At 45.6% G+C, this 19,673-nt stretch overlaps 1 protein-coding gene and 1 long non-coding RNA gene across 22 annotated transcripts in view; one reads left to right on the top strand and one right to left on the bottom strand.

Moving 5' to 3' along the window:
• CSNK1D (casein kinase 1 delta) overlaps positions 1-9,336 on the bottom strand; it is a 37,070-nt gene extending 27,734 nt beyond the window's left edge. For all 9 annotated transcript variants that reach the window (XM_062591506.1, XM_062591515.1, XM_062591509.1 and 6 more), the window contains exons 1-5: positions 9,031-9,336; positions 3,682-3,792; positions 1,732-1,880; positions 1,018-1,246; positions 476-646 (exon numbers count right to left, since the gene is read on the bottom strand). In XM_062591506.1, the coding sequence (XP_062447490.1) occupies positions 476-646; positions 1,018-1,246; positions 1,732-1,880; positions 3,682-3,792; positions 9,031-9,106 (736 nt within the window). In that variant the 5' untranslated portion in view covers positions 9,107-9,336. The remainder of the gene's footprint in view (positions 1-475; positions 647-1,017; positions 1,247-1,731; positions 1,881-3,681; positions 3,793-9,030) is intronic.
• An 87-nt stretch (positions 9,337-9,423) lies between these two features.
• LOC134149029 (uncharacterized) lies at positions 9,424-16,136 on the top strand. Of its 13 annotated transcripts, none has more exons than XR_009960342.1 (7): positions 9,424-9,514; positions 10,606-10,655; positions 10,768-11,005; positions 11,755-11,864; positions 12,247-12,377; positions 12,799-12,958; positions 13,147-16,136. It is a non-coding gene; the product is annotated as an uncharacterized LOC134149029 (long non-coding RNA). The 13 variants fall into 13 exon arrangements; XR_009960333.1 differs by having other exon boundaries at positions 9,441-9,591; XR_009960335.1 differs by lacking the exon at positions 10,606-10,655 and having other exon boundaries at positions 9,441-9,591.
• The last annotated feature ends 3,537 nt before the right edge of the window (positions 16,137-19,673 follow it).

The raw sequence follows: 19,673 nt of genomic DNA, 5'->3' as shown, positions 1-19,673 counted from the left end.
ACTAAGCATGACAATTACTAGATGAAACAGCTGCAACAGGTTACAGGTGAGCTTAGCCATACAATCCTCATCATCCATGAAAGAGCACCCACACATATGAAGAAACATATGTTCCTCAAAAAGCTCTTTGGCTGTAGCAGTTAACCAGGCAGCACATACGCGTACATGCATAACATAGTGTAGATCAGATACTCTGAGCTAACCTTCAGTCTCAAAGGCATGGCAATGATTGCACATTAAATACTTAACAGAGAGGATAAGTAGAAATGATCTAGGAAGACAAAGATTCCAGTCTTGAAAGCACAGTATCTCTATTATGGACATGCCCACGCACTAAGACAAGTCAGAAAGACTAGTAAATTACATGCTTCAAACACAGCATTCTGATACAGGCATTAGAATTTAGTGTAAACAAAAAAGCAATAACACTAACAAATAAACATCTGCAGCCAGTGTCACAAAAAGAGAAACTTACAAGGATATCCTTTACATAAAACCTCAATGGGTGTAGACATTTTCTTTTCACTGATACGTTCATATTTCTGCCTCTTTGTTGCTGCTTTTAGTCCCTGCCAGGGGAGGGAGCCCAGGTTAAAATACATCAGAACATAGCCCAAGGACTCCAAGTCATCTCTGCGAGATTGCTCTACAACAGCATAAAAAAGTAGACTCATTAGGTTTCATTTTCTACTGGAAAAAACACAAAACTGTACAATAATGTCATAAAACCCCTTAAAAATACAACAGATTGCTGAAAACTAGTACATCCATGTTAAACTCATCCAATACTAGAAAAAGCCTATGACCCTTGCAGTTATTAAAAATGTGCTAATTCTGTGGAATTACAACTTCACTGACTCCCTCCCCACCAACACAAGCCTAAGCATATTGCACTGTTAGCATCAGGAATAGAGATGGTCTGCTATGCCTCCATAAAGCAACATTTGGCTGCTAAAGTTATCAACATCTAAACTAAACTGACACTAAATTTTCTATTTATTGAATTCTCTAACTCACCAATTCCAAGATGAGTATTGATGGATGCGTAACGAGCAGTTCCCGTCAAGTTTTTATTTTCACGATACGGGATATGTTGGTGAGTTCGAGCATCTCGATACTTCTTCGCTAATCCAAAGTCTATTATGTAGACAAGATTGCCCTTCTTTCCCAGGCCCATTAAGAAGTTATCTGGCTTCACGTCTCGGTGGATGAAGTTCTTAGAGTGAATATATTCAATTCGACTAATCTGGATACAGAGGATGAAAACAACTGAGAGGCTAGGCATACACATTTTTCTTAAAAAGCACTAGAAACATGATCTTATTAATAAAACAGGCAATTAAATTTTTTATTGTAAAACATAGAGGCATTAAGAGAATATAATTTAAGACTATAGATAAACCTTCTCTCTAGTTTTTCCCTGTGTCTATTCCACTTTTGTTTCTAAAATATATTCTTGGTGGAAATTTGCTTGCATTTGAGCAGTGTAATACCTATTTGCAAGTGGCTCAGGTCCAGGTTTTAAAATCAAATTAGGACTTTGTAACTACTTTTGATGACAAACTGTATGTTTACAGAAGCAAAACTAATTTTGAGCCTTTATTCTAATATAATACACCCTATTCATCTCTAAATTACCAAAGAGAGAATACAATTGGTTGTGATCTCTCTTACGAAATGTGAATATGCCCAACATACTTCATTAACAAGAACACCAAAGCAGTTTCCTACCATTTGGTCAGCAAGTAAGAGAACTGTCTTGAGGCTAAATTTCCTTGAGCAAAAATTGAAGAGATCTTCAAGACTTGGTCCCAACAACTCCATCACCATTACATTATAATCCCCTTCAGCTCCACACCACTTAATTGTGGGAATACCCACTGGAACAAAGAAAACAGTGTATTCAGTACCTTTTTTATTTTTTGGATTTATATAGGTCTCACATACAAATCTTCAAGGCTCACAACACTGATTCTAAGAGGGTCATTACTGTGAATGTTTGTATTTTAGTATCTCTACCGAAGCTTAATATTTCGTGCTACCTTCAGCCTTTCTGAAATTAAAAGTCTGATAACTTCATAGAAGGACTAATACAAAAAAATATAGCAAGAGAGATCTAAAATAGCTTTTTTCTCTTTCACAGAAACCTCACAGTCTTTGTGCTTAGCTTGTGACGATCCAACTAAACACTTGAAAGCATTTAGTGGTTTTGTTGGATTTGAACTTTATATATATTTTATAAATAGTAACAGTCATGCAGTACCCAAGATGTCAATAAGGAGCAAACTGGAAGTCTGAAAATAAAGACATACTTTCAAAGCCTACAAGATCACTGTAAAATACCTCTCTCTTCCCTCTGAATTTGGAAAGATTTTCCCCCTTTGCTTCATATTACTGCCTTTCTTCCAGTTCTGATTTATTTGCTGTGTGGTGAATCTCTACTGAAGTAGCACCGTTTATGAGACATGCTATACTGCTATATACCCAGTTTGACATAGCCAGAGATAGCTCTGCTATACGGAGAAACTCAGGAACATTATTTCACATAAAACTGTACAACTGTTCAAATATTTTGAATTACACCCATGTAGATATTCTCACTCAAAATTTCAAATAACTTTATTGTGAGTTATTTTTATGTAATTTGGAAGTGAAATAGTACAATTAATTTATATTTTTATTTAGTATAAATTAATTTTTCCTGAATTCCCTTCATAGGGAAACCCTACTTGTGTGGTTACTTCGCTTTATCACCTGCCTCTGCACAGTTTTCATCAGCAGAGGCGACCCACCATCCTGGCTTTAGCAAGCCTATAAAGAAAGTATTTTATTCTATTAAGGTTAGCCAGGTTACACCCAGAAAGTAACTAACTGAGGAAAGGCAGGAATTGAAAGATAACTGAACAACCCTAATTCTGCAAATTTGCAAATATACATTACCGTCTATTTTTAGATATACACTTACCACATTTTGTATTTGAGATATAGTGTGAAATGCAGCCTTTATGCAAAGTATAACATTTCCCAGAAAGAATTCCACAGATTACACAATAAAAGCAAAAAAATTAACTATACTGAATTTATGTCCCAAAATTGCACTGGAGTTTTACATTTGCAGAATTTTAAAACCATTAAGCAAGTTATCCTAGCAGAGTACCATGCACGAGCTATGAAACTGCTTCATTCATGCTCTCTACTATTAACGCCACTACATGTTAGAATTCCTACAGCAAGGAAATACTTTTAATTAAGTAACAATAGTAGAGAATTTAACAAGAATTAGCACGAATTTACTAAGCTTAGAATTTGTGCTACTGTATCAAGGAAGCTAGGTTAAATTCTCAACACCAGTGGTTACCTGCTTTCATTGATCCATGAGAAATACCACTAACCAAGCAACATACCGCCACGCAAGACCAAACTTTGCTCTATATTGGTCCAGGTTTTCACTTTTTAATATTCTGAGGCCCTAAGCATTTTTAGAGGATATTACAGAATAACACGAGGTTTGCTAGCCATAGTTTGGAAATTGCTACCCTATACTGCACCTACCCTATCACCTTTTCCACTTCCTCATAATTTTCCAAAAGAGATCTTAGCTATTAAATACTTAAAGATGGAAGATAAAATCAAAAACATAAAAACAACTAAGTCTCTTAGAAAGGAAAAGAATTTGCTTGCCTCCACCCTGCATCATTTTGTAGATTTTACTTTCGATGTGGAGCTGAGGATGTTTGGTCTTCACACATTCCAACTTAATTGCAACCTCCTCTCCAGCAGCAATATCAGTTCCTGAAATCAGAAAAATTTAACAACATCAGTCACAATATTTTTTCATATTGCATTTCCTTTGTAAATACTGAAACTAAGCAAACACTGACAAGTTATTTCTCCATGGCAAACATCCAGATGTTGTTAAGTACTTTCAGCCATGATTATCTAAAACTCTTCTGAAGTCTTCTAATTTCTATCCAATGCACTAGCAGTTTAGAAGAACACAGACATTAGACACTCTAGCATAAGAAGTCAAAGGCTGCTATCCTATATCCTTGTCATTTTTTGTATAGAAGTCATTTTGTATTATTTCTAATTATTTCCAGTTTCATTTCTTTGTAAATTTTCCAGTTTCATAATGCCTTTTTCAGATCCACACAAAATAATCAAGTTACAGATGAACAATAGTATTATGATTTTTTTTCCAATTAGTTTTCCTAATAATTCCTAGTAACTTGTTTATGCTGTTTTTGACTATTACTGAGTACTGAGCTAATGTACTCACAGAACTATCATAACTCCAAAATCTTGTTCCTGAAGCTAAGAAGCTCCTTCAGTGCTCACCCTTATGTCTATAAAGACACACTATTCCCCCACCTAAATGGGTATGATTTTTCAGTTGTGTGTATTCAATCTCCTCTGCTGTTTCACTGCCAGGCTGTTCAACACTGAAATCTTCTCACAGTTCTTGCAGCTGGCCATTGTTTTTATTAATTTAAATATCTTCTCATCAGCAGCAAACTGTATCACCTCAGTATTCAGTTCATTCGTAAGCAAGCCTTTATTTCTACCCTCCATTTCTACCTCTAAAACAGCATTTAACCCATCTTCAAACATTTATTCTGATAGCACAGCAGTTTCATTTTCTGGTTACTATCTGCAAGGTTAATGAGGATAACACAGCCAATTTTGTTATGTAAGGAGCGGGGCAAATTTATTTTATACAGAAACTACCTTATGAGCTTTTGGATACTTGCTAGGTATGAAACTTACCTGTAACCATTTTTTTTCCTCCCCTTTCTTGGTAATACAAGTTCCCATGGAAAGCTCTCCTACGTTTACTTGACATTTTCCTTTAGTCTTCAAGCAAAAAAAGGATATGAAGGTGTTTGAATCTACAGAATACCAAAACATTATTGTCTATCTGAGTCAAAATTGAGAGGCCCTTTGGAAGAAGCCTTCCTGAGATACCTTGTCACAATGAGATGTCCTGTCACCTACAGCCATGTCCAGTCACAGTCATACTTTATCACAGTTTTACTGTAAAAAGCAATCACACCAGCTTCTCGAACCACAGGTTCCCCTATCACTCAGCAAGCAGATTTCATGCTTTCAGTGATTTCACAGAATGACAGAACAGTTGAGGTGGGAAGCGACCTCTGGAGATCATTTAGTCCAACTCCCTCAAGCAGGGTCACGACCTAGAACATGTTGTTGCATAGGACTGCGTCCAGGCGGGTTTTGATCATCTCCAGAAAAGGAGACTCCACAACTTCTCTGGGCAACCTCTTCCAGCTCTCTGTCACCATCACAGTAAAGAAGTTTTTCCTCATATTCAGATGAAACTTCCTGTGTTTCAGTTTGTGCCTGTTACCTCTTGTCCTGTCACTGGGCACCATTGAATTTCATTCTCTCAAACCTTTGCAAGGCCACTCCCCCCCCCAAAAAAAGTGTATTATTTCTTCATCTTTTTTAGACAGTCTTGAAATTCAAACTTCTGTTTTGTATCATTTCAGTCATTTTGCCATTCTTTACCCCTGGGTAGTAAGACACGACTGAACACTGAATTATCTTTGAATTCATGCAAGGCTATTTATCTTATTAGGTTAAGAAAATGTCTTTTTGTGTGTGTGTGCACATGTGTATTAAGAGAGTGTTTCTAGTAAAGTGTGATGTGCTGAGACAACATTAGGATTAGTATCTATTAGGCATTTGACAATGCACCTTAAGAAAACAAACTGTCTGAAGCTCTCTCTGGATGCAAGACATTTACTGTACCAGAAGACATAAGAAAATAATTTCTCCTTTTTGTATCTAGGGCTGTATATCTGCCTTACATGACTGGGATGAGTGACAAGATCCCTGACTGCTACTTAGGTCACTGGGCAGTAGCAGCAACCAGAAACTCTTCAATTTGTAGTCTAAGGTCTTCATATTTTGTGAATGTATTGTTCTAATGGATTTTAAAGGGGCTGTGCTGCACATCAATCCAGAAACATCAAAGGACAGATGTACTTTTTTTCCTCCTTGATAACACAAGGAGGAAGGCATTATCTTTTCATTTTACACCAAAAAGAAAACAGATACAACCTTGATTTTGAACTTTCCTACAAGGCAGATTATGCTTTTTCCTGTTCTCAGTACCTGCCCTCTTCAAGACCACAAAAAACATTCACTGATGAATACTATCTGAGGGCGATCAGCATCAGAAACGGCTTTTTTTTTCTTATTCTGATATGAAATGGACACAAACTGCTGACCCTCAGGGTACACTGAAAAGCAAATCTTTCTGTACACATATCTGCAGATGTCTGCGTTTGATTGGGGCAAGACCTGCATGGAAGAAAGTACTACAGATATCAAGTCCTGCTCCATACAGTAGTAAATCATTACCTGATCGATCACAGTTTTGACCCTCCAAGAGCTCTGTCCATTACTCTGGACAAGAGCCAATGGGCATAAATTGAGATAAAGGAAATTCTGCTTGAATATAAGAAAACATTTTTTCACTGCAAGAGTGACTGAAAACACATGCTTACTCTGATTCTTTTTTCTGTATGGTATTCCTTGTTTTGTACTACTTAGAGTGTCTCGTAATCTGTGCTACTCTTTCACTTCTTCTGCTGGAAGGTAATTTTAACAGATGCAGGTACATTAAATTCCTAAATTTTATTTTCACTAGGTTTGTCAATTCTTTTTTTTAAGATAGTGCCTACCACTATTGTGGTAGAACGGTAGGACCCTACCATCCTCAGTAAGCCAATTTGGGGCCACTCCAAATTCCGGAAGACAAATTCTGAGGCACGAGAGAGAATGGGAAAGATTATGAAAGAACTGTGATACTCAAGAGTGAATTGCGAGCTCTGTATTTGAAAGAAAAAAAAAACAAGGTCTTCCTCCTCTTCTCATTGGACTGTCTTCAACACTCTAAATTCATTAAAGAAACTATAGGAAGACTGGAAAAAAAAAGATTAATCATAAAATTAAATTGGAAACCTGAAGTCCATTGAAGGATAGAAAGCCATCCGTACTTAAGAAAACTAATGAGATCTGAAAGGATTTAAAAAGTTATTTTAATGTAGTTATACCTACTCTACAGTCTGAACATCTGAATAAACTTATTTTTGTTGTTTTAAATGTTTCATATGACACACAGCATAGGTTTTAAAAAATTCTTTTAGCAGATTATGTTAGGCAAACAAAATGGGCCTCTATAAAAGACTGCCACATTTCAGTTCTTGAAACAGCAATTACCTCAGAAAAAGAAATCTGTATCGTTAGTTAGATCTTCTACACATATACTTTGCTATTAGTTGTTGACTCAATCATCGTATTTGCAGTAAGCCGTGAAAGCAAATCCACACTGACTCCTCAGGGATTAAACGAAGAGGATAAAATCAAAGGACAAGGAATTCTTGTGAAAAATGTCATACAGCACTAGTTCTGTGCTAATAAATACAGAACTATTATCTCCTCTGCAATTTTTTAGTGGGCTCTACCCATGAAGATAAAAGTGACAAACAAAATATCTACTGTTTCCAGTCTAGCTACCACACATGCAACAGTAACAATAGTTGCCTGATTTATTTTTATCAGTTAATTCAGATTACAAATTAAAGTATGAATACGCTGTACTTAAATGTGAATAGATTTACCTGAGTAGTCAAAAGCTGAGGTAAGTTTCACAGATCAGCTAAGATTTTTCAGATTTTAACTGCTGTCTTAATCCCCACCAAAACCCCAAAGGTAGCACACGACGATTTTGCATAACTTATGTGTACTGTTCTTGCAACAGTCTTCAGTCTTTTATAAAAGCATTAGAGAGAGAAAGAATCGTGTTCTCTGCCTCTAAACAATCCACAAACCTTTTGCCAGAAACCTGGAATTTCCAGTAGGCGTATGTTCTATTTCAAGGATAACCAATATCTCAATAACGTAAACAAGTGCAGTTTTCACTAACATTATTTCAGAACAGCAACTGTGTGTTGCAATACAAAGTGCTGTTATCTAGAAAAAAAAACCCTCATGCACTATGTACTACATGCATTAGCCAGCGACATTCTTTTTACCCTCCAGACATATGAAGCTAACCTACCTTTGCTCCAGCAAGTTTTTTTTTTCCCATGTCTTTTGATGCGCCTTTTGAAAGTTAACACAACTTTTAAAAGCTAAATGTTCATTTTTATGTGGCAGTATACAAACTTTACGTTTCCCTGGATTTTCCCGGTTTCTTAAGGTTTGTTGTTTTGCAGAACATAATGCTCTACAAAAGCATATTTTCAGAACTTGTACACACCACTGCTTATCAAATGTAGCAAACCATTACGATGGAGAGCTACATAAATAGGCAGGAAAAGACAGTCCTATTCCTGCCAACTTTACGGTCGCATAGCAAACACAGTAGCAGGATAAGATGCATGCATTAAGACATGAGGATAACATTCAAGCAAGAGGATAGCTGACCTATGCTGACTCTTTGAAGGGTTTATACGTTTTTTAGCTCCAATCCAGTCATCCTTAGTTACCTAGTTTGTTTAGGCCTCACAGGAAGAACACAGTCCTCCCAGTGACAGCAATTTCTCCTAGCACACTGCAGTTACATTTAATACCGACAGTGCGGAGGGTGACATCTCTGTTTCAAAATATTTTTCTGAAGGGTTTTTCACATGAAGGGATTGACATCCTTATCCGCGTTTTACAGGCAAGAAGGTTGAGTGTGCCCAAGGTCACAAGACAACAATGGGAAGGGGCATGCAAATAATCCAGAAGTCTTGCTTTCTGCACTGTCTAAATTAGGACACGATGCCAATAAAATATTAAACTATTCTTGCACCGGTGACAAGGCACCCTGCATCGAGGAGCATCTAGGGGTCTGACCTACAGCTGGAACGAAACGAGGTCGCGGGAGCGGCCCAGTCCGGCCTCAGCGGGTGCCGGGAGCGGGTGGCAGCTCCCACAGCTCCCGGCGCGGCTCCCGCTGCTCCCCACAGCGCGCCGGGCCCGCCAGGCCTCGCCCGGGCGAGCCGCCTTCCTTACCCAGGTAGATGTCCCCGAAGGAGCCGCTCCCGATCTTCCGGCCCAGCCGGTAACGGTTCCCCACCCGCAGCTCCATAGCGGCAGTTCGTTCCCTCTGCGACCCCGCTCGGCGGCTCTGTCCACCCTACCGGCTGGCGCCCTGCCACCTCACAGCCCTGCGGCTCCCGCTGCCATCACGGCCTTTGTCCCGCCGCGTGACAGCGGCGAGGCGGGCGGCACCGGCGCCGCAGGTGCGCCGCAGGATGGACGCGGATTCCCCACAGCCCCGGCAGCTCAGAGGCTGCGGCGCCCGCCCGCCATGCTGCGTGACCTCACTTCCCTAGCGACGGGTGCGGGCACGCCCGCAGGCGGGTGCCGGCATGCGTCACATGCCCCCCCCGCCCGTGTTTTTCCCGCCTTGTTTCCGGCCGCACTGCATAGCGCCGCGCCGCGCCGCGCCCGAGCCAGGGTCCGAGCCGGGCGCAGCTTGCCGCTTCCTTCTTTCGTAAGGCCGTGTGAGGCTCCGCGGCGGAGAGGGCAGCGAGGCTGTACTGGGTTCCGAGGAGTATCGGCTTGCTTGCGGTGGGGAGGCCTAGAGCAAAGTCTGAGTCACATCCCTCGGGCCTCGCGGGTGGAGTGGTGATCTGTGTCATTCCTGCTTATGAAGGGTGTCGGGATCTTTTCTGTGGGGGAGACAGTGACTGGGGTGGGGAGAATTGCCTGTGTCTGTACTGGTGTGTGAGAGGAGCAGTGGGCAAATGTGTTGCAGTAGTCCTGTTTTTTCTTGTCCATGTGGCAGCACTGCTTGAAAGCGCCACTTTTGACTGGCCGATGGTCCCATTAAAATGGATTAATTAAGGAGTCACGATTAGTAGGTTTCTTGGCAAAGAGCCTCTGACTCCCTCTGGCTACCTACTGCAGGTTTTTCATATCCTGTTTGTGGAGAATGGCAAGGGGGAATTTTTCCCTAACCTGTAACTGAGCAAGCTATAAGGCCTGTATCTTAGTGACACTTGCGTCCTCTCACTGATATTACTGAAATGCAGGGTTTCCTGGTTCATTCTGCCTGAATAGTGTGGCAGGTCCCAATGGTGTGGGCAGTGATGCCTGAGCTGTGTGCCTGGCCTAAGCTACAGAAAGGCTTAAGGTAAGCTATCCAGCAGCTGTGCTGCTCAGAGATGAGAAGTAGGATCTGAGCAGCAGGACTAGTCTAGATGGGTACCCATGTTTAGGTTGTTAAGAGCCTGCAGTGTAAGCGCACAGAGAGCGGTATAGTCGGAGGATACGTACGTTAGGCAGCTGTCGGCACCGTCCTGCCTTGCGTATTGGCAGAACATATGGTGCTCTTTGTACCAGCAAAATCTGAGTCCTGCTTCACAGAGAACGATCAAATACCAGAACAATGGCTTTTTAGTTGGGATGTGGTGTCATAGAGAGTCAACAGGGTGACTTGGAGAATGTCCTGGCACATGAGGATAGCCTCATAGAATGGCTGGGTTGTGAGCAGATGAAAGTTAGGGCTTGTTAAGGGCAGCTGGGATAATGCGCAGTGGCCCAATGCAGGGAAAAACTTGAGCTTTTTTTCTTTCCTAATAGGAAGAGCAAGGTGATTCTTTACTGGATAGTAGTGCCTATGGAAATCATGTGTGAGTACATGTCAGTTTTGTTCAGGGAGTGCTTGCAGAACACTGCAGATTCAAAACTGGAAGAGACCTTTTCACTGAGCATTGTGTTAAGAAAATTTCCACTATACTCTAGTTTTGCATGGAAAGAACATGCAAGATCACGGCATCCTGCAAGCAGAACATCTTATCTGACCTTGCCTTAGCCCTGTTTTTTGTACAAAGTTGAAGAACTGCAAAGAAGCCAGTTTAATCCAGCCAGCAGTACAAAAGTTGTTCAAAGGTAACACCAGAAGAGGTACAAAATCAGCTAATGAATAATTATAAGATGGACCAAATAATGCTGGCGGAGAACTACCTTGTACTGTAACATGGTAAGGAGATTGGTAGAACTAAGAATCGTGGATAGATCTGGTTCGTTATATGAACTAAAGTATCGAATATGTAATAACTTACTATCCTGTAAAAGTTGTAGCAAAAAAGCTGCTAGGAGGTCCCTGCTTGTGCTCCCAGCCAAAAAGCACCTTATTGCTAGCAATAAAACTTAAAAAACAAAACCAAAATACTTAGAAATCTGACTCCTGCTGCTCATTACTGGTGCCCATGAGTGAACAAAAGAGAACAGATAATTTTTAACAGTTTAGCAATCCAAGTGGGACGCAGCAAGCCTCCAATCTGGTGAGTGCTGGAACTGCATTCGACGCAGCCGGCACAGGGTGAGTTCACTGGGAAGTAGTTGTGGTGGCAATGCTCACCAGGGAGGTACTAAAACCGTATCAGCATGAATCATGGAGGGTTCAGTAGGAAGCTAAAATGGGTTTACTGCCAGCAGAAATACTGGAAAACTAAAAGAAAATCAAAGGTACCTCAGGTCTCGGTAAGGGTAGAGCAAATGGTCACTACAGACTTGAGAAGGCCCTCAAGTGTGAGCACTGGCCACTGGATGGTTCATTTGGAGGATCGGAAACCTCAGCAAATGAACTACTGGTATATTTGGGATAACCGGGTGTTTAAGCATCCAGGGGATTCATAGATTCAGCTAACATAAGATGTATGTCTGCACTACAAATGCTGGAAGACTCAAGTAACGGCTTTGCTTCTGCTCCCCCTGGCTCCGCTTCAGCACCTGAATCTGCTTCTGCTCAAACTTCCAGCCTATACCTGTCACTTCCTACAGGAAGTTAATCTGTCACTTTGCAAGCTGCTATGATTGGCACTGTGATGCCTTACCAGGTATGGGGATACCACGGGCACCAGATCAGCAGCCGCCTGCACTGGTCTTGCATGCCTATGTTTATTGGCCATGGGCTCCGGGATCTAGTTCAATGGGCACAGCAAATGTCCCGGGTGCAGGAAGACCTAGAGAAGGCAGCTTGACTGTTTCCTACAATAGTAGAGGGACATCTTACTTTTTGGGGGGGGGGGAAGGAGGGGGGGTTTCGAGTATTTTTACAACAGATATTTCAGCCAGGGCATAGAGAACTAATATTGAAAAAGGATAGGGAACTGGCAGATTAAGATGATAGCTGACAACCATAACCATGAGTAGATCTGAATTGGGATTATAATAATTCAAATCATTGGGCAGCATGCAAAATGGCATGCCAAAATCTAGTTTTAGCAACAGGAACTGAAGAGCAAATGGGCATTAACTTGAAAAAGATGCTGTCATTAGCAGAAGTCTGAGGAAAACCTGAGCACCTGTGAGACAAGCATCCAAGCGAATCTGGGAGCTGTATCGAAAAGGTAATAAGTTTGAAAGAGAGACAGGCAAATCAAGTGCTATCATTTTTCTATGTAGTTAAAGACCAAGGGAATTGCTGGTTAAGTGGGTGTATACAGGGGTTTGAGAAAGGATACTGAACACTAACAATAATATTGAAGCAGGATTAAAAACAAGATTTTGTGGAAGATGGAGTAGGTAAGTATTAGGTGATGTGCCTGCCTATCTATTAGCCCAGTCCTAATTGCCGTATGCGATGTTTCCAACAACGTACAATATATAAAGTATGATGCAAAGTGCTGTATTGAGACCTTTCCTTTAAGGAAGGAGGGGAGAAAAAAAGTGTGGGGGGGAGGAGGACATGGTAAAGGGAAAAAGAACACGCATAAATGTTTTCGTTGCCTTTCATTGCAAGTAAAATGCCAGTTTCTCTCTTTGTTGCAGAGCTGGAACCAATGACAGCAAATGCTGACAGAGAGGAAAGCTAGACAAGCAGCCTTTTTGTGATTAATACTGAAGGGACGGGATTGAAAAAAGGAAGCAAAAATGCAGCGGACGCTTGGTATCCCCAGCAACTGCTACAGCAGGAGGTGTTCTGCCATGGGTAAGGTAACTATTGATAATAACTGTTAGTTATTCCAACCTCCCAGAGGCAGCACTGAGGGCTAAGTAACCTGTTCCTATCCTGTGGATATCGATAACTGCATCTGCCTTAGTTTTGCTTTGCCTGTTCCTATTTTGTTTTGCTATCATATGTGCATAGATGGAAAGACACAATATTTACTCTTTCAGATGAATTGCCATGGCTGAAGCTGAAGAGGCCAAAAAAATGTAAGCAAGCTGAAGTGATTAAATCAAATGGAACCAACTGAGAGCTGTCTCCATCTCCCACAAAGGAAAGCCCATTCTTCCTGTTGAGGAAGGATCGCTGTTAATAGCAATTGGAATAATAGATCACCAACATATAATGGAAAGTCTGCACGTGTTACAACAAGTATGCTACCTACATGTGTTTCTGTGCATGTGACTTTACACATCTGTGAAACATCCTATTTTAAAAGCTACAGGACAGCAGATTATTATCTCAGGGGAACGATGGTTAAGTGGCCAGAATTACTGAAGAAGCAGAGACAGAGAGAGAGAGAGAAATTGTATGAACTGTAAAATCAAGAGATCATTTTCAGAGGGCTCAGTAAGTGCAACTCCTAGTTAGTTAACTGGCAGTGGTATTTGGGGAAACAGCAAGACAGTAGATAGAGGGAGGAAACATTAAAGCCTCGTGGAATTAATTAACATCTGCCCTTAAATTCCTGGGACAAGACAAGCCTTTTTCATAGAATCATAGAATCAGTAAGGTTGGAAGGGACCTCTGGAGATAATCTAGTCCAACCTCCCTGCTCAGCAGGGTCACCTAGAGCATGTTAGACAGGGTTGCATCCAGGCAGGCCTTGAATATCTCAACTGTCTCCAGAGAAGGAGACTCCACAAACTCTCTGGGCAACCTGTTCCAGTGCTCTGTCACTCTCACAGTGAAGAATTCCCCCTCACGGTCAGGCGGAACTCCCTGTGGTTCAATTTCTGCCCATTGCCTCTTGTCCTGTCACATGGGACAACTGAAAAGAGTTTGTCCCCGTCCCCTTGACACCCTCCCTTCAGGTACTTGTACACATTGATAAGATCCCCCCTCAGTCTTCTCTCCCCCAGGCTAAACTGGCCCAACTCTCGCAGCCATTCCGCATAGGGCTCCAGCCCTCTGATCATCTTTGTAGCCCTACGCTGGATTCTCTCCAGTAGCTCCATGTCTCTCTTGTACTGGGGAGCCCAGAACTGGATGCAGTACTTGAGATGAGGCCTCACCAGGGCTGAATAGAGGGGCACAATCACCTCTCTCGACCTGCTGGCAACACTCTTCCTAATGCACCCCAGGATACCGTTGGCCTTCTTGGCCACAAGGGCACGTTGCTGGCTCATGGTCAGCTTGTCATCCACCAGCACTCCCAGGTCCTTCTCTGCAGAGCTGCTCTCCAGCAGGTCAGCCCCCAGCTTGTACTAGTGCCTAGGGTTATTTTTCCCTAGGTGTGGGACTCTGCGCTTGCCCTTGTTGAACCTCAGGAGGTTCCTCTCCGCCCAGCTCTCCAGCCTGTCCAGGTCTCTCTGAACAGCAGCACAGCCCTCAGGTGCATCAGCCACTCCTCCCAGCTTGGTATCATCAGCAAACTTGCTGAGGAGGCACTCCGTCCCCTCATCCAGGTCATTGATGAAGAAACTGAACAGGTTGGGACCCAGTACTGAGCCCCGGGAGACTCCACTAGCCACAGGCGTCCAACTAGATTCCGTGCCACTGATGACGACCCTCTGAGCTCTGCCTTTCAGCCAGTTCTCAATCCACCTCACTGTCCGCTTGTCTAACCCACGCTTCCTGAGCTTGTCTAGGAGGATGTTATGGGAGACAGCATCAAAAGCCTTGCTGAAGTAAAGGTACACAACATCCACTGCTCTCCCCTCATCTACCCAACCAGTCACTCCATGATAGAAGGCTATCAGGTTGGTTAAGCAGGATTTCCCTTCGGTGAATCCACGCTGGCTACTCCTGATCACCTTCTTTTCCTCCATATGTCTGGAGAGGACACCCAGAATGAGCTGTTCCATCACCTTTCCAGGGATGGAGGTGAGGCTGACTGCCCTATGACTGCCTGGGTCCTCCTTTTTGCCCTTCTTGAAGACTGGAGTGACATGGCTTTCTTCCAGTCCTCAGGCACCTCTCCAGTTCTCCAGGACCTTTCAAAGATGATGGAGAGAGGCCTGGCAACAACATCCATCAGCTCCCTCAGTACCCGTGGGTGCATCCCATCTGGGCCCATGGATTTGTGGATGTCTAGCCTGCCCAGAAGGTCTCTAATCCTTTCCTCCTCAACCAAAGGAAAGTCTTCCCTTCTCTGGACTTTCTCTGTCACGTCCAGGCTGCAGGATTCATGAGGGCTGCCCTTAGCAGTGAAGACTGAAGGAAAGAAGGCATTCAGTAATTCTGCCTTCTCTGTATCCCTTATCACCAGGGCCCCCGCCCCATTCAGTAGCAGGCCCACATTTTCCCTAGTCCTCCTCCTGCTGCTGATGTATTTGAAGAAGCCCTTCCTATTGTCCTTGACATCCCTTGCCAGACTCAATTCCAACTGGGCCTTAGCCTCTGCAGAGCTTTGATTATTTCATTTTTTATTTTTTTTTTGCTTTGCTTTGCTCTATAGTTTTGTAGGGTGATGGGTTTTACTATGTCTGCACCAACAAGTTGCTGCTGACAAAGTTATAATGTCCGAAGGGAGACTCTTAGGCAAGATGGAGGAGTTCAGATAGACAGCCTGCTAGAAGAATGTCACCCAAGAGCTGGGAGCTCTGCAGAGATCTGCAGCTGGCCATGGAGGATGAGCTCTGACCTGCAGTGTGGACACAGCTAAGTCCTGGGGCTGTATTTTATGTGAGTAGGGCTGGGAGGTACAAAAATACAGGCAGGTGAGATCAGACATTGTCCTCTCAACTCTCAGAGCTGAATCCTATCCCTGAAGGAAAAGCAGAAGGGGTAGGACATTGGCTACTCAGACACCTGCCATGTTAAAGGCAGCAGCAGGAGCTGATCCTTCCCTGATGGATGGATGCTGGCAGAGCAATGACTTTTCAGATATCACTAAGTAAGGGTAAGCATGCTGGCACCAAGCTTCATGGCGGACTCACTCCCAGGTGGTGTTTCTGTGCAGTAAAACAATAAACAGTTGCTTTATTCTTTGTGCTGATGTCTGTGGTTCTGGATGTTCCCTTGCCTGGAGATAATGCTTAGGGGAGGAGGTTACAAGTTGCACCTGGGGCTGGGAGCTGTTGCCCAAGTCCCTTGTACTTTGGAGTGCCTGCAGTTAACAGGGAATTCAGTGCTGTTCGCAGGGCTGTGTGGAACTGCCCTTGCTCTGCCTGGGCTCTTGGGAGCGATTGCCATCATCGTGGGGGCAGCCAGGGCCCCTCCATGGCTGTGTGAGGTGCCCAGATTGATCGTGGATTTGCTTTCAGCACTCCGCAACATCCTTCGTGTGTCTAGGGCTGGGGTCTGTCTGTCTGGAGCAGGGACACAGAGTTTCTATGGGGTGGTGGTGGGGGAGCCTGCAGGCACTGTCCAGTCAGCTGCATCAAGCTCTGTGACATGCCTTATGGCCCCATTGATGTGTGCTGAGGCCCTTTATGTTTTTTTTTGCCCCAGAGTTCTGTGTTTGTCCTCTGATGTCCTCAGGACCCCTCAATTCACATTTTGTGTGCCTCCAAGCCACCCATGTGCCTTTTGGTGTGCCCTGGGGCCCTGTGTTTGCTTTGCAGCATGCCACAGTGTTCTCTGTTTAGCGTTCTCCTCTGTCCCAGAGTGTTCTGAGTGCCCCAGGGCTCTCCTGTTGCCTTTTGCTGCCCCCAGAGTTGCTCTGTTTGCTCTTTCATTTTTTTTAACTTCTGTTGCACCCACAGCTCTTGATTTGTTCTCTTGTCCCCTGAATACCTCTTTTTCCTCCCTATGCACCCCAAGACTCTCCCTTGAGCTTTCAGGAAGCTGCTCTCAAGACTGGGGGTGCCTCTGCTGTCCTGGCAGTCCCAGCTGTCCCTGATGGGCTGCAGCTGTGTGCCCTGTGGCTGGGACAAGTCCCAGGTGGGGCCTGTTGGGTTGCTTGCGAGGGCAGGAAGTGGGCACATGCTGGGATTAGGGTCTGCATTTGGGAAAAGCTCATGCTGGAGTCAGTCTGGCACAACAGAGCTGCTGCTAAGCACCGCCTGCTGGAACCAGGACCTCTGCACCTCAGAGGAAGTTAGTGGGGCTGGGGGGTACCTGGGCTGCAGGTCCTGCATATGCTGGGGACCTTGGTGAATGGGAGTGTCCTGGGCAAAGTGGCACAACCGAGGTGCACCAGGCTGGGGGAAACCACACTGGGGCCAGGGATGGCCTTGTATGAGGGCAGTGGGTGCAGAGGACATGGTGGGGAAGAGCAGTGCACCAGGGCTGTGGGGTGGGGCTGGAGGGGTGAAAATGAAGGGGTTGCACCGGGGCTGAGGGTGTACGTGTGTGTGGTGGGGGGGGAGGAAGGGGTTGCGCTAGAGCTGTGGTGGGGTTTATTGCACGCTCGGATTAGCCTGGGGGAGTCCTTGGACAGATCAGGACCATGTCCGGGAGGGGCAGGAGGGATCCCGAGGGAAGCCCTGGGGAGGGCTGTGCGGGGCAGGGGCAGTGTTGGAGCTGACCCGGGGCCGCTGGCGGGGATCGCGGGGGTGCGGTCCGGGCTCTGCAGAGCTTTCTAGGTCCCGAAGCGGTGGGGGGGGGGAAGGGGGCGGGGGGAGAGGCGGAACAGAACGGGATCGCCGCAAGGTCACACCGCACGGAGCACTGCGGCTCCCCGGCCTGCCGGGAGCAGTAGTCTTCCGGCACTGGGCTTCCGGGGGGGGGGGGGGCCATCTTGTTTCGCGCGGCCTGCCGGGAGCAGTAGTCTTCCGGCACCGGGCTTCCGGGGGGGGCCATCTTGTTTCGCGCGGCCTGCCGGGAGCAGTAGTCTTCCGGAACCGGGCTTCCGGGGGGGGCCATCTTGTTTCGCGCGGCCTGCCGGGAGCAGTAGTCTTCCGGCACCGGGCTTCCGGGGGGGCCATCTTGTTTCGCGCGGCCTGCCGGGAGCAGTAGTCTTCCGGCACCGGGCTTCCGGGGGGCCATCTTGTTTCGCGCGGCCTGCCGGGAGCAGTAGTCTTCCGGCACCGGGCTTCCGGGGGGGCCATCTTGTTTCGCGCGGCCTGCCGGGAGCAGTAGTCTTCCGGCACCGGGCTTCCGGGGGGCCATCTTGTTTCGCGCGGCCTGCCGGGAGCAGTAGTCTTCCGGCACCGGGCTTCCGGGGGGCCATCTTGTTTCGCGCGGCCTGCCGGGAGCAGTAGTCTTCCGGCACCGGGCTTCCGGGGGGCCATCTTGTTTCGCGCGGCCTGCCGGGAGCAGTAGTCTTCCGGCACCGGGCTTCCGGGGGGCCATGTTGTTTCGCGCGGCCTGCCGGGAGCAGTAGTCTTCCGGCACCGGGCTTCCGCGGGGCCATCTTGTTTCGCGCGGCCTGCCGGGAGCAGTAGTCTTCCGGCACCGGGCTTCCGCGGGGCCATCTTGTTTCGCGCGGCCTGCCGGGAGCAGTAGTCTTCCGGCACCGGGCTTCCGGGGGGGCCATCTTGTTTCGCGCGGCCTGCCGGGAGCAGTAGTCTTCCGGCACCGGGCTTCCGCGGGGCCATCTTGTTTCGCGCGGCCTGCCGGGAGCAGTAGTCTTCCGGCACCGGGCTTCCGCGGGGCCATCTTGTTTCGCGCGGCCTGCCGGGAGCAGTAGTCTTCCGGCACCGGGCTTCCGCGGGGCCATGTTGTTTCGCGCGGCCTGCCGGGAGATGTGTTCTTCCGGCACCGGGCTTCCGGGAAGCCATGTTGTTTCGCGCGGCCTGTCGGGAGATGTGTTCTTCCGGCACCGGGCTTCCGGGAGGCCATTTTAGTCTGCCACGCATGCTGGGAGATATAGTCTTCCTGTTGGAACGCGGCTGTGCAAATTCTGGGAGAAGGGAGAGAGGATATCGTAAAACAGTAATGCGAAAGACAACCGGTTCCAGCAGAATAACCTCAAGGAAACCACAACACTTAAGTGTGAGGAGTCGACAAGACAAAAACAGCAGAATAACAGAGAGTAACCTATAAGTTCATTAAGGCTTATTAACATACTAATATATTACTGTCTTTTTCTCTGTGCATTATGCTAATTAACAGGAATGTTAAAGTGCAAGCATGGAATTAATGGATGATGTGATAAAATTGTAACCAATATAAATCATATAAAGTACTCCCTGAAAAACATATATATAAATAAAGAGTGAGGAAAGGAGAAGGGGTGGTAGCTTTGTGGATCTACCACTTAGCACCCATCTCTGCAGAGAAAGGAAATAAATATCTTAACCCTGTGCGTCTATTGGTTCCTTGCACACTGTGTAACAGAACCCAATTTTGGGACAACATTCTCATACTGGGCTTCTGGGGGATCATGTTGTGCCTCTCGAGGTACTGGAAGGCGTGGTTCTCTGCCAGTAGGGCTCCTAACAGCCAGCCACATTGTGCTTGGTGGCGATCAGGAGCGGTAGCTCCAGGTGCCTCTGCCTTCTCAGCCCTGCAGCAGCAGCCTGCTGTGTCTGCTCCTTACTGGATAAGTGCTACTCATACAAGAGTCCCTGTAGGTCACTGGGCCAGTGGAATTTTCTTATTTTTCCCCTGGTGCAGGGCAGAAAGTGTTTTCCATCTCTGGTGCAAG

This window comes from Rhea pennata, chromosome 19 (assembly GCF_028389875.1).
Source record: "Rhea pennata isolate bPtePen1 chromosome 19, bPtePen1.pri, whole genome shotgun sequence".
NCBI classification, from domain to species: domain Eukaryota; kingdom Metazoa; phylum Chordata; class Aves; order Rheiformes; family Rheidae; genus Rhea; species Rhea pennata.
Note: the sequence above shows the minus strand (reverse complement) of the source record. Positions and strands in the feature narration are given on the sequence as shown.